This window comes from Xenopus laevis, chromosome 6S (genome assembly GCF_017654675.1).
Source record: "Xenopus laevis strain J_2021 chromosome 6S, Xenopus_laevis_v10.1, whole genome shotgun sequence".
In the NCBI taxonomy this organism is placed as follows: Eukaryota; Metazoa; Chordata; class Amphibia; order Anura; family Pipidae; genus Xenopus; species Xenopus laevis.
In genome coordinates this window covers 99,976,967-99,996,285 of record NC_054382.1, presented here as the reverse complement: position 1 = coordinate 99,996,285, position 19,319 = coordinate 99,976,967, and the positions used below count along the sequence as shown (strand labels likewise).

The window sequence follows — 19,319 nt, the reverse complement described above, 5'->3', positions numbered from 1 at the left end:
CACGCTAAGTGGGTGATACAAACGATACCGGTCTGCAGTCTTGGTGCACTTATGTGTCAGGCAACTGTAACTTGTTTCTGAGTGACAGTTTCCATATTGGTGCCCTTGCCAGAGTTGTTACGTGCCATTGCCTTAATTTTGCTTTTAGTGGATTTGCTTGTGGATTGCATACTTCAGGATTAAAGACTCTGGCATCAGAGTTCCACGCAGCCATTTTCCCAGGTCTTTGGCAAGCTGAGTGGGAGATTGGCACATGCGCAGTTGGAGCAATTTGCTGGATTGCGACAACTGCGCATGCGCTGAAACTCACAAAGATTGCAGAAGTGCCGGAAGAAGACAAGAAGACACGGAAGATGGCTAAATGGAACTCCGATGCCAGAATCTGTACCAAGGGGTAAGTATAAAGTATGGGGAATTTCCCTGGGGGAGCAGTTAGGCTGGGGGGAGGAGGGATGGGGGTCTCCGTGGGCTGGGGGGTATGGGTTTTTTTCTTAAAGGGTTGAATTCTCATTTAAAGCCGGATACCAGCAGTATAGGGTTGCAGGCAGAAGTGGTGTGCCGTGTTGCAAAGTAAAATTTAAAGTGAGAGGATGTCAGAGACCTGGGTTTAAAGCCCGATAATAGGTTTTTCTTGCTAAAGTTCCTGCATGCTCCTATATTGTTATCTTGCCTTGATCCATAGGAACCTGACCTCATGTTTGACTTTTCTACTTGCTTCAAGTGTTTTTGATGCTGGCTTTTGAGCAACAATATGAAAGTTGTAGTTATTGTGCGACAGGTCGACTTTTCTCGTTTGTGTTTTTTCAGTTCAGATTGTTTTCATAATCATTTGTTGAAATGTGTTGTTTTAAAAACTGCTAAAATTCGACCTTAAATAAAAATAGGCTTATATGTCTAACAATATTGAAGTAATGCATGCCATTCATAATTGAGACACAAATGTATATTTTCATAATTAAACTTTTCTTTTTTTTCCTAGGGAAATCATATTTACGAAACAGGCTCTTTAGAGGACTTGACTCATGGCCACCATCATTCTGTGTATGTTCAGCATTGTCTTCTTTAGGATTTTTTTCTAAGGAATAACAAGTAAACAAAAATAAATAAGACAAATTCTGAAGAAAGTATTTTTCCCATCATTGCCCATCTTCAAAAAGTTCTAAGTGCTTGTAATTCAATGTTAAAGTTTTAATTTCCATATCTACTGCATTGCATTGCATTTTATATTCTATCTTGTTTTAGTATGGTTTGTTTATGTATGTTAGAGTACATTATATTTATGCTTTACAATTTGCCAGTAAAGCATTCCAGAGGGTTGTTGTTTTAACAATTGATTCTCTGCACTTTATTCTTCTATGGAAATGAATTGAATCTTTTTTTCTCCACTTTTGGTACGCATTGGGGAGCAATGATGTGCTGAGATGAGCACTACAAACCCCATACAACAGACCCTGTATGACAATTAAGCAAAATTGACACTGGTATCAGGTTTGACAAGTTTATTAATTAATTTGAACCAATTCAGTGTCGGGAAAGCTGTGATCAAACATCAAAGTGCTGAGTATACTTCAGGATTTCCCAATTAGACATTCAGCCCCCAATTTGCGATATATATTTTAACTTTACTCTGGAATGCAAAAGTGTATATGCTGCATAAAATGTTTCTTTGCTATATAAATAATGACATTTATGCAGATATCTATTCCTCCTTTTATAGACACGAAAGCCAAGGAGATATGACGGTGAGCTTCCTGATATCTCTGTTAATGACCTTTGGTTTTTGCAGTCTCTTTGTCCACCAGAAGTTCAGCTTTTTCTCAGGTATATGTTTTTTTTTTTAAATTATTATTGAATGTACAAACTGGACAATATTTATAGATGAGTAAGACTAAATGCAAGAACTGTCACACTGTACACCTTAAATATAGCTTGTTCAAAAATATACAGCAAAATATAAAATTGTTATCTATGTTAATCCACACCTTTAGTAGGGAAACTCTGAGAGCAAACCAGAGAGCCTATTAGTTGATCAGAAATTTTCAACATCAGCTATGCTGAATTTTAGATGTTCTTTTTCATCAGGTCTTTAACGGCTTCTAGGACTGACAATGGCACATGGCAAAGATGCAAATGACCTAGACCTAGACCCTTGCCATGGTGTCAGGAGGCTTTCTTCTTTAACATTGTTTCAACAGAATTTACATCTGTTTATACTAAGTTAACTCGTTCAAGCATAACAACACAGAAGTTAATATATAAGAACCTTATACATTTTATAATTACCAAATGCAATCCAAATGCCCTAACTTTTCACTAGTTTAATGTATAGAATGTTTTGTTTGTTTAAATGGTCTGTGTAGCAATTTGTTGAATATATACATAATTACAAAAGGAAATGGAATAATTGTTTTGTTGTCTACTTAAATGAATGAAAAAATATATTTATGGTGTTGAGATTATCACAAATAAATTGGGACATTTAATCATGTTGTTTTGGATTCCGTATCTTAAATATAATTTCATCATCATCTTTTATTTAGCACCAGCAAATTATGCAGCACTTTTGAATTAGATGGCCCTATTCACAAGAACATGAATTGCAGCAAAACTGTACAAAACACAAGATTGTTCATTTCACTTAGTGAAGCTAGAGTGGTCTCCATTATGTACTTTTTTAACCTTCATTTATTCACTCTCTAAAAGGGTTCCCTTGCTTTGTGATTTTGAGCCTCTACATCAGCATGTGCGTGCACTACACAACTTAGTAAAAGCAGCACAAAGTTTGGATGAGATGTCTCAGACCATCACTGATCTGTTAAATGAACAAAAGGTACAGCTGATGTTGTTTTATTATTCATACACTATTCACATGTATGTGAACTTTCACTCTCCCTTAAATATGAGAGATTTACCCATGGCTCCACATTAATGTGTTTATATGTGCATTGTAATGACAGCCCAAAAGTAGATGGGAGAGAATGTACAACATATTTGTTCTTTTGAAGCTTTACTGATGAGTATAACTTTTTTGTATAATTTCGCTTTATTTACACTGCAGATGTCTACATTGCTTGTATGTTTTTTATTCTTTTAAAATATAATAGTATATACAGTACTGTGTTACATTATTTCCATGGTTTTACTATTAAAATGGGCATTAACTGTAACCAAAATGTCTTATTTTGATCAGCTTTGTAAGAAAGATAAAAGAATTTGATGCTATAAATAGCTTTTTTACAAGAATTCTTGAACTTACATTAAGTAGTTATGTAGTATAAATAGCATCTCCACATATGTCATATCTTTTTTTTTTTTTTTTAACAGGCATCTAATGGTCATCTGTCCCCACAATGTCTAACTACGCAAAGGATAGACAGTACAACAGAAACTACTACCTCATCCAAAACTCCTTTATCACTTAGTCTTCAGGGTCCCATTTGTCCTGCTGTTAATGCTCCCGGGCCTTTGGAAGAGTTGTCTCCAGACAGCATTGATGCTCATACGTTTGATTTTGAAACGATTCCCCATCCTAGCACTGAACAATCACTTAAACAGGGTTCTTTGGACATGGACTCTTTGGCAGATAGTCCTGAATCTGATTTTATGTCTGCAGTAAATGAGTTTGTTATTGAAGAGAATCCCATTTCACCAAATATAAGTGATACACAAAGTCCAGAAATGATGGTTGAGTCCCTATATTCATCTGTTATTAATGCAATTGACAGTAGACGAATGCAAGACACGAAAAGCAAAGTAAAAGATGAAAACACATCTTCAAAATTTTGTTTGGAAAAATATAAAATTGTTGCACATGAATCTCAAACCAGTTTGCGGAATTTTAAGGAGGATCTTTCTTACTTAAAAATGCTTGTGCAAAGAGAGCAAAAAAATTTTGCTAGTGCTATAAAATCAGTTTCAGTAGATATTTATGATACAGGTGATAAAGTAAAATTGTCTGTTGAAACAGCATTAAAGGAAAAGCATTTAGAAGAACTTCAGGTTTTGGAACGATCTTATCAGAAAAGACTGCAGCTTTCAAAGGAACAATTTGATGAAAATGATAAACAACTGAAAAGTGACCTTGCAAAACTAAAAGAACATTTGCAAAACAGAGATAATGAATTTGCATTGATCAGAAATGAAAATGAAACTTTTCAATGTTTACAGAGTGAGCAAAATGAGAAAATCCTAAGTCTAGAAAATGCAATGAAGGAACAAGCATGTGAAATTCAACAACTGAGACAATCTCGGGAAGCTGCTTTAGAAGATATAAGAAAACTTCATGCTGAAAATGAAGAAAAGCTCAGGTTTCTAAAGGAAGAACTTCTGATTTTAGAACAAACTCATTTAAAAGAGCTTGAAGAAAATGTAAAACTCAGGCACGCACAAGAGATGGAAAGTTTGATATCTGACAACAAGTGTTCTCAAGAAAGAGTCAAGCAAGATCATAAACTAAAGGTTGACCAGTTGCTCGAATCTCATAGTGCAGCAATTCATGAAAAAGACAGTCAGCTGCAAGAAAAAGGCCTTAGAGTTTCTGAGCTTTCTGACAATAGATGTAAATTAGAAGTTGAACTGGCACTAAAAGAAGCAGAAATCGATGAAATAAAATTATTACTGGACGAATGCAAAGCACAACAGCAGGATGTCATGAAATGTCAAATTAATGAGAAAACCGAAACCTTAGAAAAGGAGATATTGAGGTTGAATAGCCTAATTCGGGTGCATAATGATGAACATGAACAGGGACTAGTGGAGCTTGAAGCATTGTTGTCAGCTGAAAAAAATCTGTGCATTTCAGAACTTTTGAATAGGCATGAAACAGAGGTCACTCTTTTACAGGCTGAAATCAGTCGGCTGACAATTGCACATAAGCAAGCATTAGAAACAGAGTGTGGACTATGTGAACAGGTTAATGCATTAAGAAGTAAATTAGCTGAAAATGTAAATGCACTTGAAAAACAAACTGAACTTCAAGAAAAGGCTTTAAATGAGCAGAAAGTAAAATATGAGACTGCTTTTCAGAAACTTGAAGAAGAGCAAGAACAAATTTTGCTTGCACAAAAACAAGAAAAGGAGCTGCTCCTCCAAACATTTACACAGGAGAAAGAGGAGGCTGTTAAAAAATTAAAGGCTGTTGAAGAAGAACTGTTAGTAAAAGTATGTCAACTTGAACACAAAGTAAACCAGAGGTAGGATGCAATAATTATGGCCACACCGTATAACTGGTACATGTAATGTTTTGAAGTGCTAATTTTATTCCAAGATATTTAGATCACAAGACAAAAAATATATTGTTATATCTTGATTTAACTTGAAATATCACCACTACCTTCAAGCATGAAACTTTTTCCCATATAAATTTGGCCCTAAAATTGTCTTTTGTGGATCTGAAAAATGATGGATTGTTTGCTTAAGGAACAAAGTGAAATGCTGACTTGAAATACTTTTATCTAAATGGTAAAAAAGAGCCATAGTATAAATTACATGAGACAATACCCTTTACTTATATTTTGCCAAGTCTATGCTAGCATACCGTATTTCTTTGTGATACTTTCCAGTTCCTATCAGAAACTAACAAGGTACAGTTTTTTCTTAGAATAAGTTCCCAAACCATGGATGTTTTAAGTAAAAAGTTGATTGCGTAACAGGCAGAATTTTGTGTTCAATAAATTCTGGCATTCAGGTTTACATGCAAACTAAGGCTTACAATCTTTATTCACGTACATAGTAAAATGTTTTGTTGACCACCGGACACCTACAAAGATGTATCTAAGTTTTCTGTTTATTTTTCCTTTATTTCTTTTTACTTATACATTAAACTAAACATTATATCGCTGCTAATTCTATCATCCATTTTCCTAGTAGTTCCTAGTTAGTAGTTTATCAATTACTCATTCATGACAACAAATTACGTTTTTGCTTTCATTGTTTTACTTGCAGTTAATTGCTATGGGTTACTGCTGAGCCACATATTTTTCCCATTTTGATTAATGAGCCCTATATATATGAGCACTGTATATTTCAGTGCTCCCAACTCTATTCTTCTTTTATTAAAAAAAAAATAGACAAGAGTTGACGAATAATTATGGTAAATTTGATTAAAGGGTTAGCGGTTCTACACATTTCTATCTCCTGTATGTCTATACAGTATTAGGTAAAAGTTAGGCGTTTCTAGTTATATTATTTCAGTTCATTTCTTAAAAGAATAAACCATCCCATATTGTATAAAGTTCTATAGCAGCTATATAGCATATATAAAGGCATCAGTTAACATTCCTTAGTTAAAGTGTTCAATTCAGGAAGCTCTCTCGCTAATTGGCAAAAACAGATAAATTTGCTCCACAGCAATTAACTTTTTTAAAAAAATAGGGGGATTATGTTTATTTATATACGTTTTTCATTGGTGAAAATACATAATTTCATTAACACATAGACACCAATCATATGTTTTCTTACATCATTCAAGCTTCACTAGATTTCAAAAGCATGACTACACGGTTATTCTTTGTGGTTCAGCCAGTGACCTTGCCCACCACCAGCGCCAAAACTCTACACTGATGTAGATTTCTTCTTACCAGAGATAGCTACATTTACATTTCACAGGGCTATGCATGGATACCTAGCAGCTGTGTTCTATAGCCTGAAGGGGCTTGAGCTAAACTAGAGTTTCTGCATTACAATAATTTATGGTATTCTGTAAAACATTATTCTCTACTTAGTATCATGACTTCTCATGAATTTTTTTGTTGAATAAATAATATCTAAACTGTTGTTTTTGTCACGTGAGATTTATTTTTGTAGGACCTGTGAGATGTGGGTGAAGCTTAGTTGTATCCTGTTATGTAAGACCATAGATTTAATCAAATCATTATTTTTTTATAAAGCTATACAGTATCTGTCTGTCTGTATCTCTATGCATAAGAGACCATCATATTTGTTCCAATGGTAGCACCTTTGAGAATTTCTTAAGCACACAATTCTAAACAAGATTAAAACCCCAATGAACCACTGTTAGCTTTTAATATCCTTACATTCAATAGGGGGAATGTTCTTATGTTCTATATTCATATTTACCTTCTATGACAACTGCCTCTTAATTGTTGGGGGTTCTGCATTATGTGTAAACCATTTAAACATTAAATAAACACAAAAGAATTGTTTTAGATTCATTGAGCATAGTTACCATTAAGTACAAGGTACAGGCATAGGACCTGTTATTCAGAATGCTTGGGACCTGGGGTTTTCCAGATAACAGATCTTTCCGTAATTTGGATCTCCATACCTTAAGTCTACTAAACAATCATTTGAACATTAAATAAAACCAATTGGCTTGTTTTGCCTCCAATAAGGTTTAATCTCAGGGTTTCAGGATAACGGGTCCTGTTTTATTTTTATTACAAAGAAAATTAATCATTTTTAAATATTCAAATTATTTTCTTAAAATTGAGTTAGTGGGAAATTGTCTTCATGTATTTGGAGATTTCTGGATAACCATTTCCGGTTAAGTGATTCAACACCTATAGATAATTGATTTATCTTTTAAACATTTTAATATTTGCATTTAAAAAATACAAATGATTTTTGTTCTTTGAGTGTTTTTTATGTTTTTTGCCTGTATACAGTGTTAATTAATCAAACTATTCTATCCTTTTGACCTCTCCTAAGCTCTACTGAATTTGCAGTGCCAGAAAATGCCCATAACTTGGCCTCTAAACTTCAAGAACAGCTTGAAAAAGAGAAACAGTCCTTCACAGAGCAGCTTGAACACCAAGAAAGGAAAATGAGTGAAGACATGCAAAGTCTTAGGATTTCACTGATTGCAGAACAACAGGTAATTATCTAAATACCTTTGGAGCAGTCGCAGTGGGATTTTCACTATTGAGTTATATTCTTAGATCTACCAGGGAGCTGCTATCTGGTAACCTTCCCACTGTTCTGCTGATGGACTTCTGGGGGCGAGAAGGGAGAGGGTGATATCACTCCAACTTGCAGTGCAGCAGTAAAGAGTGAAGTTTATCAAGACACAATTCACATTGTCTGGGGGGACCTGGCTAACTGACATTTCAAGCCCCATGTCAGATTTTAAAATTAAATATAAAAAAAATCTGTTTGCTCTTTTGAAAAACAGATGCAGAATTCTGCTTGAATTCAATGATACGTTTTGAAAAAAAAAATCCCATTTTATACTACAGAGCTTATCTGATATCTGCTGCATTACTGACTAAAAGGCCATTTCCTATAGACTCCATTTTGATTAAATAATTCAAAACATTTAAAATAATTTTTTCTCTGCAAGAATAAAACAGTACCCTGTACAGGGAATGATAAACGTCATTCTTTGTTTGAGCACGATGAGGGTCTCCAGACTTCACACACAGGAGCATTAAAACTGGTTTATTTCATCACTGATACTTAACCTGATGTCCTGACCTGTAGATATCGCATTAACATATTCGTATTCTTTTTATCAGCATTAAATTCAATTCACCATCATTCACATTTCTTTTTTCCCCCCCATAGACAAACTTTAACACAGTTTTGACAAGAGAGCGAGTGAAGAAAGAAAACATTATAAGTGAAATCAGTGAGAAATTAAAGATGGTTACCCAACAGCAGGAGAGAGATAAAGGTAAGAAACAGAACAATTAACCGTTTTAAGGAATATACAGTATTTACGCTGAGTTACAAGAATTTTTAAATTTTTCTCAAAAACTTTTTATTCTTTCATCAGTGTGCATGCATCCTTAAGTGTCACATAAGCAAGTTTTATTATCAGTGTAGCACTTGCGATTCGTACTAGGGATGCACTGAATCCAGGATTCGGTTAGGGATTCGGCCTTTTTCAGCAGGATTCGTCCAAATCCTTGTTCCGGCCGAACCGAATCCAAATCCTAATTTTCCTATGTAAATTAGAGGCAGGTAGGGAAATACCAGGACTTTTCGTCACAAAAGAAGAATTTTTTCCACTTTTTCCTTTCCTGTCCCTAATTTGCATATGCGGTATTCGGCCATATCTTTCACCAAGGATTCGGGGATTCAGCGAATCCCAAAAAGTGGATTCGGTACATACCTAATTCGTACTCGGATTTAGCATTAATATTAGTGACAAGACATGGCAGACAGGGCTGGCCCCAACAAAATCCAGGTAGGTACATAGAGATCACTGCCTCATATCACATAAGTCAGATTGAACCACCTGCATCTTCTTTGTGTCTGACTTGGTAAAAGCTGTGATTATGTCAACATATCTTGTAGGCTAGTGACTGTATTGTGTTCTTTAATACTATTGCAGTGTTAAAAGATTGATTAAAAAAAAGTTTATTTCTGCATTTAAGATATATCTGATTTTCTAAGTTGCTTGTTAAAATCTTTGAAAATAATAATAGTTATACATTTTTACCATATCTTCCTTGCAGTCCCATAGATAGAAGGCAGAATGAGTGGCTAGTTCCATTCCTCCATGTGGCGATTCTCACAAGGAAGTTATGGCAATAAATCACAATGACAGCTGTGTTTGTAGCAACTTTAAAAGGTTGTCTGTTAGCCACAAAGAAAACGCTCAAGTATTAATCAGTTTAAAAATGAGGGATCTTTCCAAAAATGGAAAACAAAAAATTCACACATGGGCACTATTTAATAAAAAGGTACTCAGCATGATAATGGAAAATTCCTTATTCTTAATTCCATTGGAAACTCGCCACACAGATCATTCAATTAGTAGAAAGGTTTCTGCCAAATCGAGCAACGTCTTGTACGTGCAAAGATCAGTAGGAACCTTACATGGTACAAATGACCTTTTTATTGATTAATTTACAATGTATAATTATTCATTTTATAAGGTATTGTATCCATTTTTTTCTTGGAATGATCACTTTGATATATATACATTTTAGATCTAATTGAAACACTGTCTGAAGACCGAGCTCGTTTGCTTGAAGAAAAGAAAAAACTTGAGGAAGAAGTTGCCAGGCTACACAATGTTGCCACTTTAGCTCAGGTGACTGTGGCTTCTGAACCTAGTGGAGCCACTGCACCTGACTTTCCTCCTGAATTCGATAGACCAAATTTTGATGCCACAGTCCTTGAGGAAGATAAATTGGAACCCAGTATGGAAACCAGCATGATGGCTGTTCAGTAAGTACAAACTCAATCATTGTAAAGTATATAACGAAAAAGTTTTTAAAACATCAGACACTTGTTAACGTTTTCTGTTTTGTTCTGAGATTTTTATATCGTTGTAGTTTATTTTGTTATTGTTGCTCTCTCTCTTTCTCTCTCTTTATTAAGAGTTGAATTGAAAATTTGAATTTTCGATTTTTTGTTTATGGTCAAAACTTTATGTAATTTATCACACCCTGGCCCTTTAAAAACTCGAATTCGACCATTCACCACCTAAAAACCTGCCGAGTTCATGTATAAGTCAATGGGAGAGGTCCAGGGGCCAATCTGGACATATTAAAGCCTTCCTGACATTCATTTTTAGTTTAGTTGAATTCGATTCAAATTCGTTTCAAGTTTTTGAGTCGTTAAAATTAGTGCGAGTTTTAGGTATTCAATTTCGAGTATATTCGAATTTAATAGTTAAAAAAAACTCATGTCAACACATGATTTCAAACTTCGACCTTTAATAAATGTGCCTCAATGTAATGCACGAGGGCTTAAATTTGTTGTTTAATCCTTTTGACGTGTTGTTGATCATGGAGAATTATACATATTAAAGGAAAACTGTTCCCCCAAAATGAATACTTAAGCAACAGATATTTTACATCATATTAAGTGGTATATTAAAGAATCTTACCAAACTGGTATATATATATTTAAGTAAATCTTGCCCTTTTATATCTCTTGCCTTGAACCCCCATTTCATGATGGTCTGTGTGCTGTCTCAGAGATCACCTGACCAGAAATATTACAACTCTAAGGGGCTCATTTACTTAGCTCGAGTGAAGGAATAGAATAAAAAAACTTCGAATTTCGAATGATTTTTTTGGCTACTTCGACCATCGAATGGGCTACTTCAACCTTCGACTTCAACTTCAAATCGAGCGATTCGAACTAAAAATCGTTCGACCATTCGATAGTCAAAGTACTGTCTCTTTAAAAAAAAACTTTGACCCCCTAGTTAGCCACCTAAAACCTACCGAAACCTACCGAAGTAGGCTTTGCTATCTTTTTTTGGTCGAACAAAAATCGTTCGATCAATGGATTAAAATCCTTCGAATCGTTCAATCGAACGAATTGCGGTAAATCCTTCAACTTCGATATTCGAAGTCGAAGGATTTCCATTCGGCAGTCGAATATCGAGGGTTAATCAACCCTCGATATTCGACCATAAGTAAATTTGCCCCTAACTGTTACAGGAAGAAGTGTTAAAGCAAAAGACACAACTCTGTCTGTAAATTGGCTCATGTGACCTAACATGTATGGTTTGTTGACATGTTTGTGAGTACAGTGAATCCTACGATCCCAGGGGGCGGCCCTTTTGTTTTTTAAAATGGCAATTTTCTATTTATGATTACCCAATGGTGCATACTACTAGAAAAGTATATTATTATGAATATGGTTTATTTACATAAAGCAGGATTTTACATATGAACTGTTTAATGCAATATCTTTTTATAGAGACCTACATTGTTTTCCTTAAAGATATTCTGTGGCACATTTACTAAGGGTCGAATATCGAGGATTAATAAACCCTCGAATTCGACCCTTGAGGTAAAATCCTACAAATTGGAATATCGAATTCGTAGGATTTACCGCAAATCCTACGATCGAAGGAAAAATCTAAGGATTTTATTCCATCGATCGAAGGATTTTCCTTCGATCAAAAAAACCTTAGAAAAGTAATGGGGAAGGTCCCCATAGTAGGCTAACATTGTACCTCAGTAGGTTTAAACTACCGAAGTATGCAGTCAAAGTTTTTTTTAGAGACTATCGAATGGTCGAATAGTCGAAGTCGTAGTCGAAGGTCGTAGTAGCCTATTCGATGGTCGAAGTACCCAAAAAAATACATTGAAATTCAAAGTTTTTTTTACTTCGAATCCTTCACTCGAGCTTAGTAAATGTGCCCCTCTGTGTGTTCCACATAATTCCAGTTAACTCTCCAGCTGTGTTGTGCTTGGGTTACTTTATTTCTTTTAATTACTGGGACAAATGGCTGTATTACTGTTATCTGTACAGTACCTGTTTGATAGAATGATTTTTTTTCATATCCATGCATCCTTGATGCATGCCTACTAAGTTGTTTAGTATAAACTATTTAAACCTTATTGGCCTATGAATGCCTTCGAACAGCAGATATCTATCAGACAGATTTGAAAATCCCGCTGGGCAAGGACTGCATCAGCAGAACGATTCAGCTATCACCCAACAAAGTTCTAAAGACCTGCCGTATGATACAATCATTGTTCTTCAGCAGCTTGCCAAGCAAGCAATTTCCAAACTGTATGGCCAGCTGTTGACTTTCATGCGTACTTATACTGTACACGTATACAAGTTATTTCGTCTGAGGTAGAAGATTGTTATCTAAGCAAACGTATTTTCTACGCAAGTGAATGCATCCACTTACCTTTTTTCCAGTCTTTAAAAGAAATATGGGGAAATCTAATAAAATTTGCAAAGAGCAAAACTTTGCAAATAAAATATTCTTCTTTAGGCTTTAATTGCATTGCGAATCTTAATTGAGCTTTGCGAACCTTTAGCACCTGCTCTGGAGTTTCGGTAAATATTTTGTTGCAAAAAAATGTTTTGTGATTGTGAAATGTTATTACATACACTGCAAAAGCAATTTGGTTGCAAACTTTGTGAGGAAGTCTTTAATTGGTCAGAAATGGCGCATACATGGTCGCTAACATTCGCACATTGTGAATGTTTTTTGCGTTAACGAAACATATTACATTCCCCCATTAGTATATGAGATATATTGTTACATTTCAACCTCCAAGACTAGGGGGCAAATTCACTAAGATTCGTAGTTGCGCCAGGCGTAACTTCGCCGCACTTCGCCACACTTCGCCAGATGTAGTTTCGCCAGCGCTCTGCAAATTCACTAAAATCCGAAGTTGCGCTCAGGGGTAGGGTAAGGTTGCGAAGTTGCACTAGCGTTGATTCGCTAAGCGAAGCAAAGTTACGCTAGCGATGGTTAATTTGCATACAGCGCCAAATTCAAATTTCAATGGAGAAATACGTACAATCACTACAAATGCCTGGGAAACCTTCAAAACATCAAATAATTTTTTTTTTTTGCCCTACACATGTGCCCACTGTATAGTTAAGTTGCCATGAGTTAGGAAATGTAGGGGGGAAGGAGGGTGAGCCCCAAAATTTTTTTCGATCTTTTTCAGCCTATCACCCACAATATAGAAAAAACGCCAGGGTTTTTTGGGACTTAGAAAAAATTTTAACTTTTTTTGAAGCAATCCCTATCTACTCTATTGCGCTTCGCCTGGTCTGAGGTGGCGAAGGAAGTCTAGTGTAAAAGGTAGCGTTCAGTACAATGCGCGCGTTAGTGAAGTAACACTAGCGAATTTACGCCAGCATTCGTCAGTGAATTTGCGAAGTAACGAAAATGACCAGCGCTAGTGAATTGACGCTAGCGTCCGGCGCTTCGGCGCTTAGTGAATTTGCCCCTAGATGTTTTAATTTCTACATCTTTAATAGAAAACTTTGATACATTCCCTTCAAAACATAATATATATTAATTCCAGACTACTTTTCACACTGTTATAATGTTAATTATAGAACAAAATCTAAACGTTGGCATTCATGCCCCTTTTTAGGACAAGAATAGCAACATGCTCATACTTTAACTTGCAAGTTAAGCTCTAGTAATATTTAACATGCTGTATTGTATTTAAAGGGAAATGATGTTTTGTTAGATATATATTTGCAGGAACTCATTTCTTATCTCTTGATAACAGCGTTAACTTTTTATTTTTTCTTTATTTTTTTACAGTGATCTTACATTGTCAGAAGAAAAGCAAAAGATAATACAGCTTGAAAGAGTATGTAGAATTTTCCTTGTCCGTTCTTTAGAACATTGTATTAGGCATAATTTACCACTGGGAAGGCAGTAGGCAAAGTGCAAAAAAAATTGCAATCCCGCATAATTTTTGGACTCATACTTTGCAATCTGTGTTTCTAGATAACTGAATTTCTGAAGGTCTCTTCGCTATGAAGATACAGGTCCTGTGTCCGCCTTGAATGAATACTTTGCTGCTTTTGTTTGGCACTGCTGTATTCATAAGGCAGAAGGCATTTAAGTGACCCACATCCCATAAGGGGTCTTGTATTTACTACATGTGCTAAATCATTTGAACAATGGGAGTAGATATAACATTTTATTGTATTCTATTTAGTTTAAAGAAACAGTAACACCAGAAAAAGTAAAAATTAAAGGTAAAGCTATATAATGTACTGTTTCCCTGCCCTGGTATACCTGGTGTTATTTGCTTCAGAAACACAACTAAAGTTTATATAAACAAGTAACTGTGTAGCCATGGGGGCAGCCATTCAAGCACCGAAGCCATTCAAGATACACCGTAGATCACAGTTAAGTTCTGAAGAATCCAATTGTATACTTCAGAATGTATCTGTTATCTGCTGTGTAACCTGTGCCTTTTCTCCTTTTCATGGCTGCCCTCATGGATACACAGCAGCTTGTTCATATAAACTACTGTAGAGTTTCCAAGGCAGACACACTAGTTTTAATAGTGCACCACCACATGACATTATGTTTTCATTACTTTAAAAGACTTTATTTACAGTGTGATGGATTTACTTAAAGGAACAGTAATTAATAATTTTTAACACTTTTTGCTGCAGACTTTGCAACTGAAAGAAGAAGAGAATAAACGTTTGAATCAAAGATTGGTAAGACCATTTTTGAAGATTAATAACATTGTCAGTAGTGGGTTTTTTCTATATGTATGTAGATACTCATGCAGACTTGCCTTCTGAAACAATCCTGATGCAAGAATTTTGGGAAACAATAATTAAAGGCATTAGTATCAAGCACAAGAGAGGTAGCCTATAACTATAAACCGCAATCAGTGGAAACTGGAAAAAAATTTGTTTTTTTTGATGTTGAATTTTTTTTTTTTTCCTTGTTTGAGTTGTTGGCTAAAAATACAACAATATATGATTCTGTTACCATTAAAGCAAGATACATTTTAGAAATATATATAATGTTCCCCTTCTGATATTTTAGAAGTATAGACAGCATTTTATTTATAATAAATTTTATTTATAATAAACTTGAATACAGGATTCAGTCCCAGGACTCATAGAGGATTCAGAGGAGGCTGTATCATAATAGGCTTTAGATTCATTTCAGCTGATCCCTTAAAGTCATGTCTCTTTAAAGATCTGGACAAATGAAAGTGACAAATATTTGTTCACAGATGTTATAATTTATTTGAATATGCTAGTTAAGATTTAGTACTTAGCCAAATCTTTTGTGGAAGATTTGCTATACAGCCAAATCAAAGCATTTCCAATTAATGAGCGGTATGTATACATATTATTATTATTATTATTATTAATAATAAAAATAAGCTGGTTGCAATTGGAAAGTCTTATACAGGTATGGGACCTGTTATCCAGAATGCTCGGAAACCTGGAGCTTTACAGATAATGTGCGAAGATCTAAATTATGGAACAATCCATTAAGTCTACTAGAAATTCATGTAAATATTAAATAAACCCAATAGGCTGGTTCTACTTCCTATAAGGATTAATTATATATCAGTTTGGACCGTGAACAATGTAAAGTTTAATTATTACAAATAATTTGAAATGATTGTTAAAGATTTGGAATATTTTGATTAAATGGAGTCTATGGAAGATGGCCAAAATTCGAATTCTGGATAACTGATTTCCAGGTAATGGATCCCATACCTGTATAGCATTAAGCGTGTCAAAGCAATTGCCTCCATAAAAAATGATGAAGTAATGCTTGGGTGAGTATGGATTGAAAGTCCAACTGCAAACAACACTGTTGGAATATACTAAGAGGACAGAGTTTGGGTGCTGTTTATTCTCATTTTAGAAACATCCTGTATAGTCCTGGAATGGATTACAGAATCTAAAATGTTACAGCTGCTTTGATCCTGAAAAAAATATGTATTTGCATAATGCAGAGAATACCGAATAACCCAAATAGGTCAATTAGTTTGCTTTCATATAACACTACATATAACACTACACCTGTACTGTTTCAGTCTATTTAGGCAAATTGATAACAGGAAAATATTAAATGCAGGTGAGAACCCATAAGCTAGGTAACAGAGGTTGATAAAAACTGTTTCTTACCTTAGTACTATAATCTGCTCTCAGTGGCAATCGGGAGGGAAAAGGGACTGATTGAAGGGATTCAATCATACTAAAAGTTATGTTGTAACCATTTAATCTAAAGAGAGGTCTCATTTAATGCTCATCAGTATTAAATTAGCCATTTGGCTAATAACATATTGGATTAGAGAAGAACTTGGGGGCTGACATTCCATCTTTGACAATGCTAAGTGAAATATGTACTGTGTGGTTCATTTGTGTTCATGTCCCCCTTTGCTGTTTAGTATTTTTATGGACATAGTTACATAGTTAAATTGGGTTTAAAAAAAGTCCATCAAGTTCAACCCCTCCAAATGAAACCCAGCATCCATCCATACACACACACTGATCCCTCTATACACTCACATCTATACCTCACTGTATATACCCATATCTATACTAACTATATATATTAGTATCACAATAGCCTTTGATATTATGTCTGTCCAAGAAATCATCCAAGTCATTCTTAAAGGCATTAACAGAATCAGCCATCACAACATCACCCGGCAGTGCATTCCACAACCTCACTGTCCTGACTGTGAAGAACCACCTACATTGCTTCAAATGAAAGTTATTTCCCTCTAGTCTGAAGGGGTGTCCTCTGGTGTGGTGATCCTCTTTATGGGTAAAAAGGTCCCCTGCTATTTGTCTATAATGTCCTCTAATGTACTTGTAAAGTGTAATCATGTCCCCTCACAAGTGTCATGTTTTCGATAGAAAACAACCCCAACCTTGACAGTTGACCCTCATAATTTAAGTCTTCCATCCCTCTAACCAGTTTAGTTGCACGTCTCTGCACTCTCTCCAGCTCATTTAGGTCCCTCTTAAGGACTGGAGCCCAAAACTGCACTGCGTACTCCAGGTGAGGCCTTACCAGGGACCTATAAAGAGGCATAATTATGCTTTCATCCCTTGAGTTAATGCCCTTTTTTATGCAAGAAGTACTTTGCTTTAGTGGCCACAGAATAACACTGTCCGGAATTAGGAAACGTATGATCTACAAATACCCCTAGATCTTTCTCATTTAAGGAAACTCATAACACACTGCCATTTATTGTATAACTTGCATTTACATTATTTTTGCCAAAGTGCATAACCTTGCATTTTCCAGTTTGCTGCCCAGTTTTCCAATTTAGTTAAATCACTCTGCAAAGTGGCAGCATCCTGCATGGGACCTATAGTTCTGCGCAATGTAGTGTCCTCAGCAAAAATAGAAACAGTACTTTCAATCCCCACCTCCAGGTCATTAATAAATAAGTTGAAAAGCAAAGGAGCAAGTACAGACATCTGCAGTACTCCACTTACACTGGTCCAATTAGAAAATTTACCACCACTCTCTGTAGTCTATGTTTTAGCCAGTTCTCTATCCAGGTACAAATACTATGTTCCAGGCCAACATTCCTTAATTTAACCACCAGTAACCTTCTGTGTGTTACTGTATCAAATCATATAGCAAAGTAGATCACATCCACTGCCATCCCAGAATCGAGGTCCCTGCTCACCTTGCCATGGTGGCACAAACTCATAGTAGTATGACATTGAAGTCAAGTATCTTGTCCCTTAATACCCCTAGAAAAGCTTTACTACAACTGATGTCAGACTTACCCAGCCTATAGTTTTGAGGCTGATAAAGGGATCCCTTGAAAAGTTGAATAATAACAGTTAACTTGAAGGTGAACCACCCTGTTATTTCTTAAAACAATGCCACTTTACCTGTCTGGATAACTTTTCAGATATCTGTAAGATAAAAGGTAAGGGGTACATGACCACATTAACTAATTTAATCTATTCCTTGGTTGTTATTTGCATTTATTTATTTTCTCTATTCAATCCACCTGTGAGAACAGGTAGACATGAAATAATTTCTGTAAAGAGAGAAATCATCAGCAGCAGTTTAACTCTCTCAGTACAGTCTCCTTTCAAGAGACAAACTACTAGCAGTTAAATGAGCCATAAGCCATATTTCCAAAAATATATACACATGAGAGATTTCTTATTAAACAGTTTCCTCCCACCTACTGTATATAGAGTTTGAATGTGATTACAGGTCCTGTTGGAGTACTTTGACCAGTAGGGTTCTAATATATGCTATTTTTTCCCTAGATGTCTCAAAGCATGTCTTCAGTATCTTCAAGACATTCAGAAAAAATTGCTATTCGAGAGTAAGTTAATTTCAAACAAAATCAAGTAGCAAATGTGTATATACTTTACTGACATTTTTACCTTATACTGTTAAAGCACAATGTGAACAATATTAACATACAGAATCATTTAGTCTATCGTGTTTATGACAAAAATCTGTATTTAAGCAGTTGTTTTTATTTCCAGTGTGTTTGCTCTTGGCTTTTCTGTGTGCAGCCATCTTTTATTATTTCTCTAAACAGAGCCCCAACCATTAGTGATGTGTGGGATGGCAACACTTCAACCCGCACCCAACCCTAACCTGCCCGCTTCTTACTTGCACCCAACTGGCTCTCTTCTTTTTTTTGACATCACACAGATACACAGATGCAAATCTAAAAATACCAACCTCTAGAGGCAGAAGTAGGACATATTAAAGTTGCGTGGATGCATGCCCATACCTGCCCGACCCCCAGGTCCCACATTACTACCATACATTATTTTATGTTTATTGGAACCTTAGGACCAAGCTGTTCATGCTTTTAGAGTATTAGGGTTAGGTTTCTTTTTTATATGATTTTATAACATCGGGTGACATGGCGTATCATGTTAATATCATATATTGTCTTATTGATGTCTTGTCTTGATTATGAAATCCAACTCCCCTTATCTTGCTACTTTTTAATAATATGTATTGAAGCTACTTATACAGTTGATCGCTCACTGTTTTTGGTAGAAATTTTATTTCTACATGGGAAATAATTTACTAGTAGATATAGTAGAATAAGTGAAATCCAGAAATGCATGCTGCTGATTCTGTGTAATTGAATCTTTAATTAATTACAAATAATAGCAGTGTGGAG

General features: G+C 35.3%; 1 protein-coding gene across 2 annotated transcripts in view; it reads left to right on the top strand.

The window, feature by feature from the left end:
* Positions 1-19,319, top strand: part of rb1cc1.S (RB1 inducible coiled-coil 1 S homeolog) — a 56,649-nt gene that overhangs the window by 27,192 nt on the left and 10,138 nt on the right. For both annotated transcript variants that reach the window (XM_018223701.2, XM_018223702.2), the window contains exons 11-20: positions 980-1,041; positions 1,718-1,821; positions 2,704-2,830; positions 3,325-5,192; positions 7,669-7,834; positions 8,524-8,632; positions 9,897-10,137; positions 13,958-14,006; positions 14,827-14,874; positions 18,439-18,497. In XM_018223701.2, the coding sequence (XP_018079190.1) occupies positions 980-1,041; positions 1,718-1,821; positions 2,704-2,830; positions 3,325-5,192; positions 7,669-7,834; positions 8,524-8,632; positions 9,897-10,137; positions 13,958-14,006; positions 14,827-14,874; positions 18,439-18,497 (2,833 nt within the window). The remainder of the gene's footprint in view (positions 1-979; positions 1,042-1,717; positions 1,822-2,703; positions 2,831-3,324; positions 5,193-7,668; positions 7,835-8,523; positions 8,633-9,896; positions 10,138-13,957; positions 14,007-14,826; positions 14,875-18,438; positions 18,498-19,319) is intronic.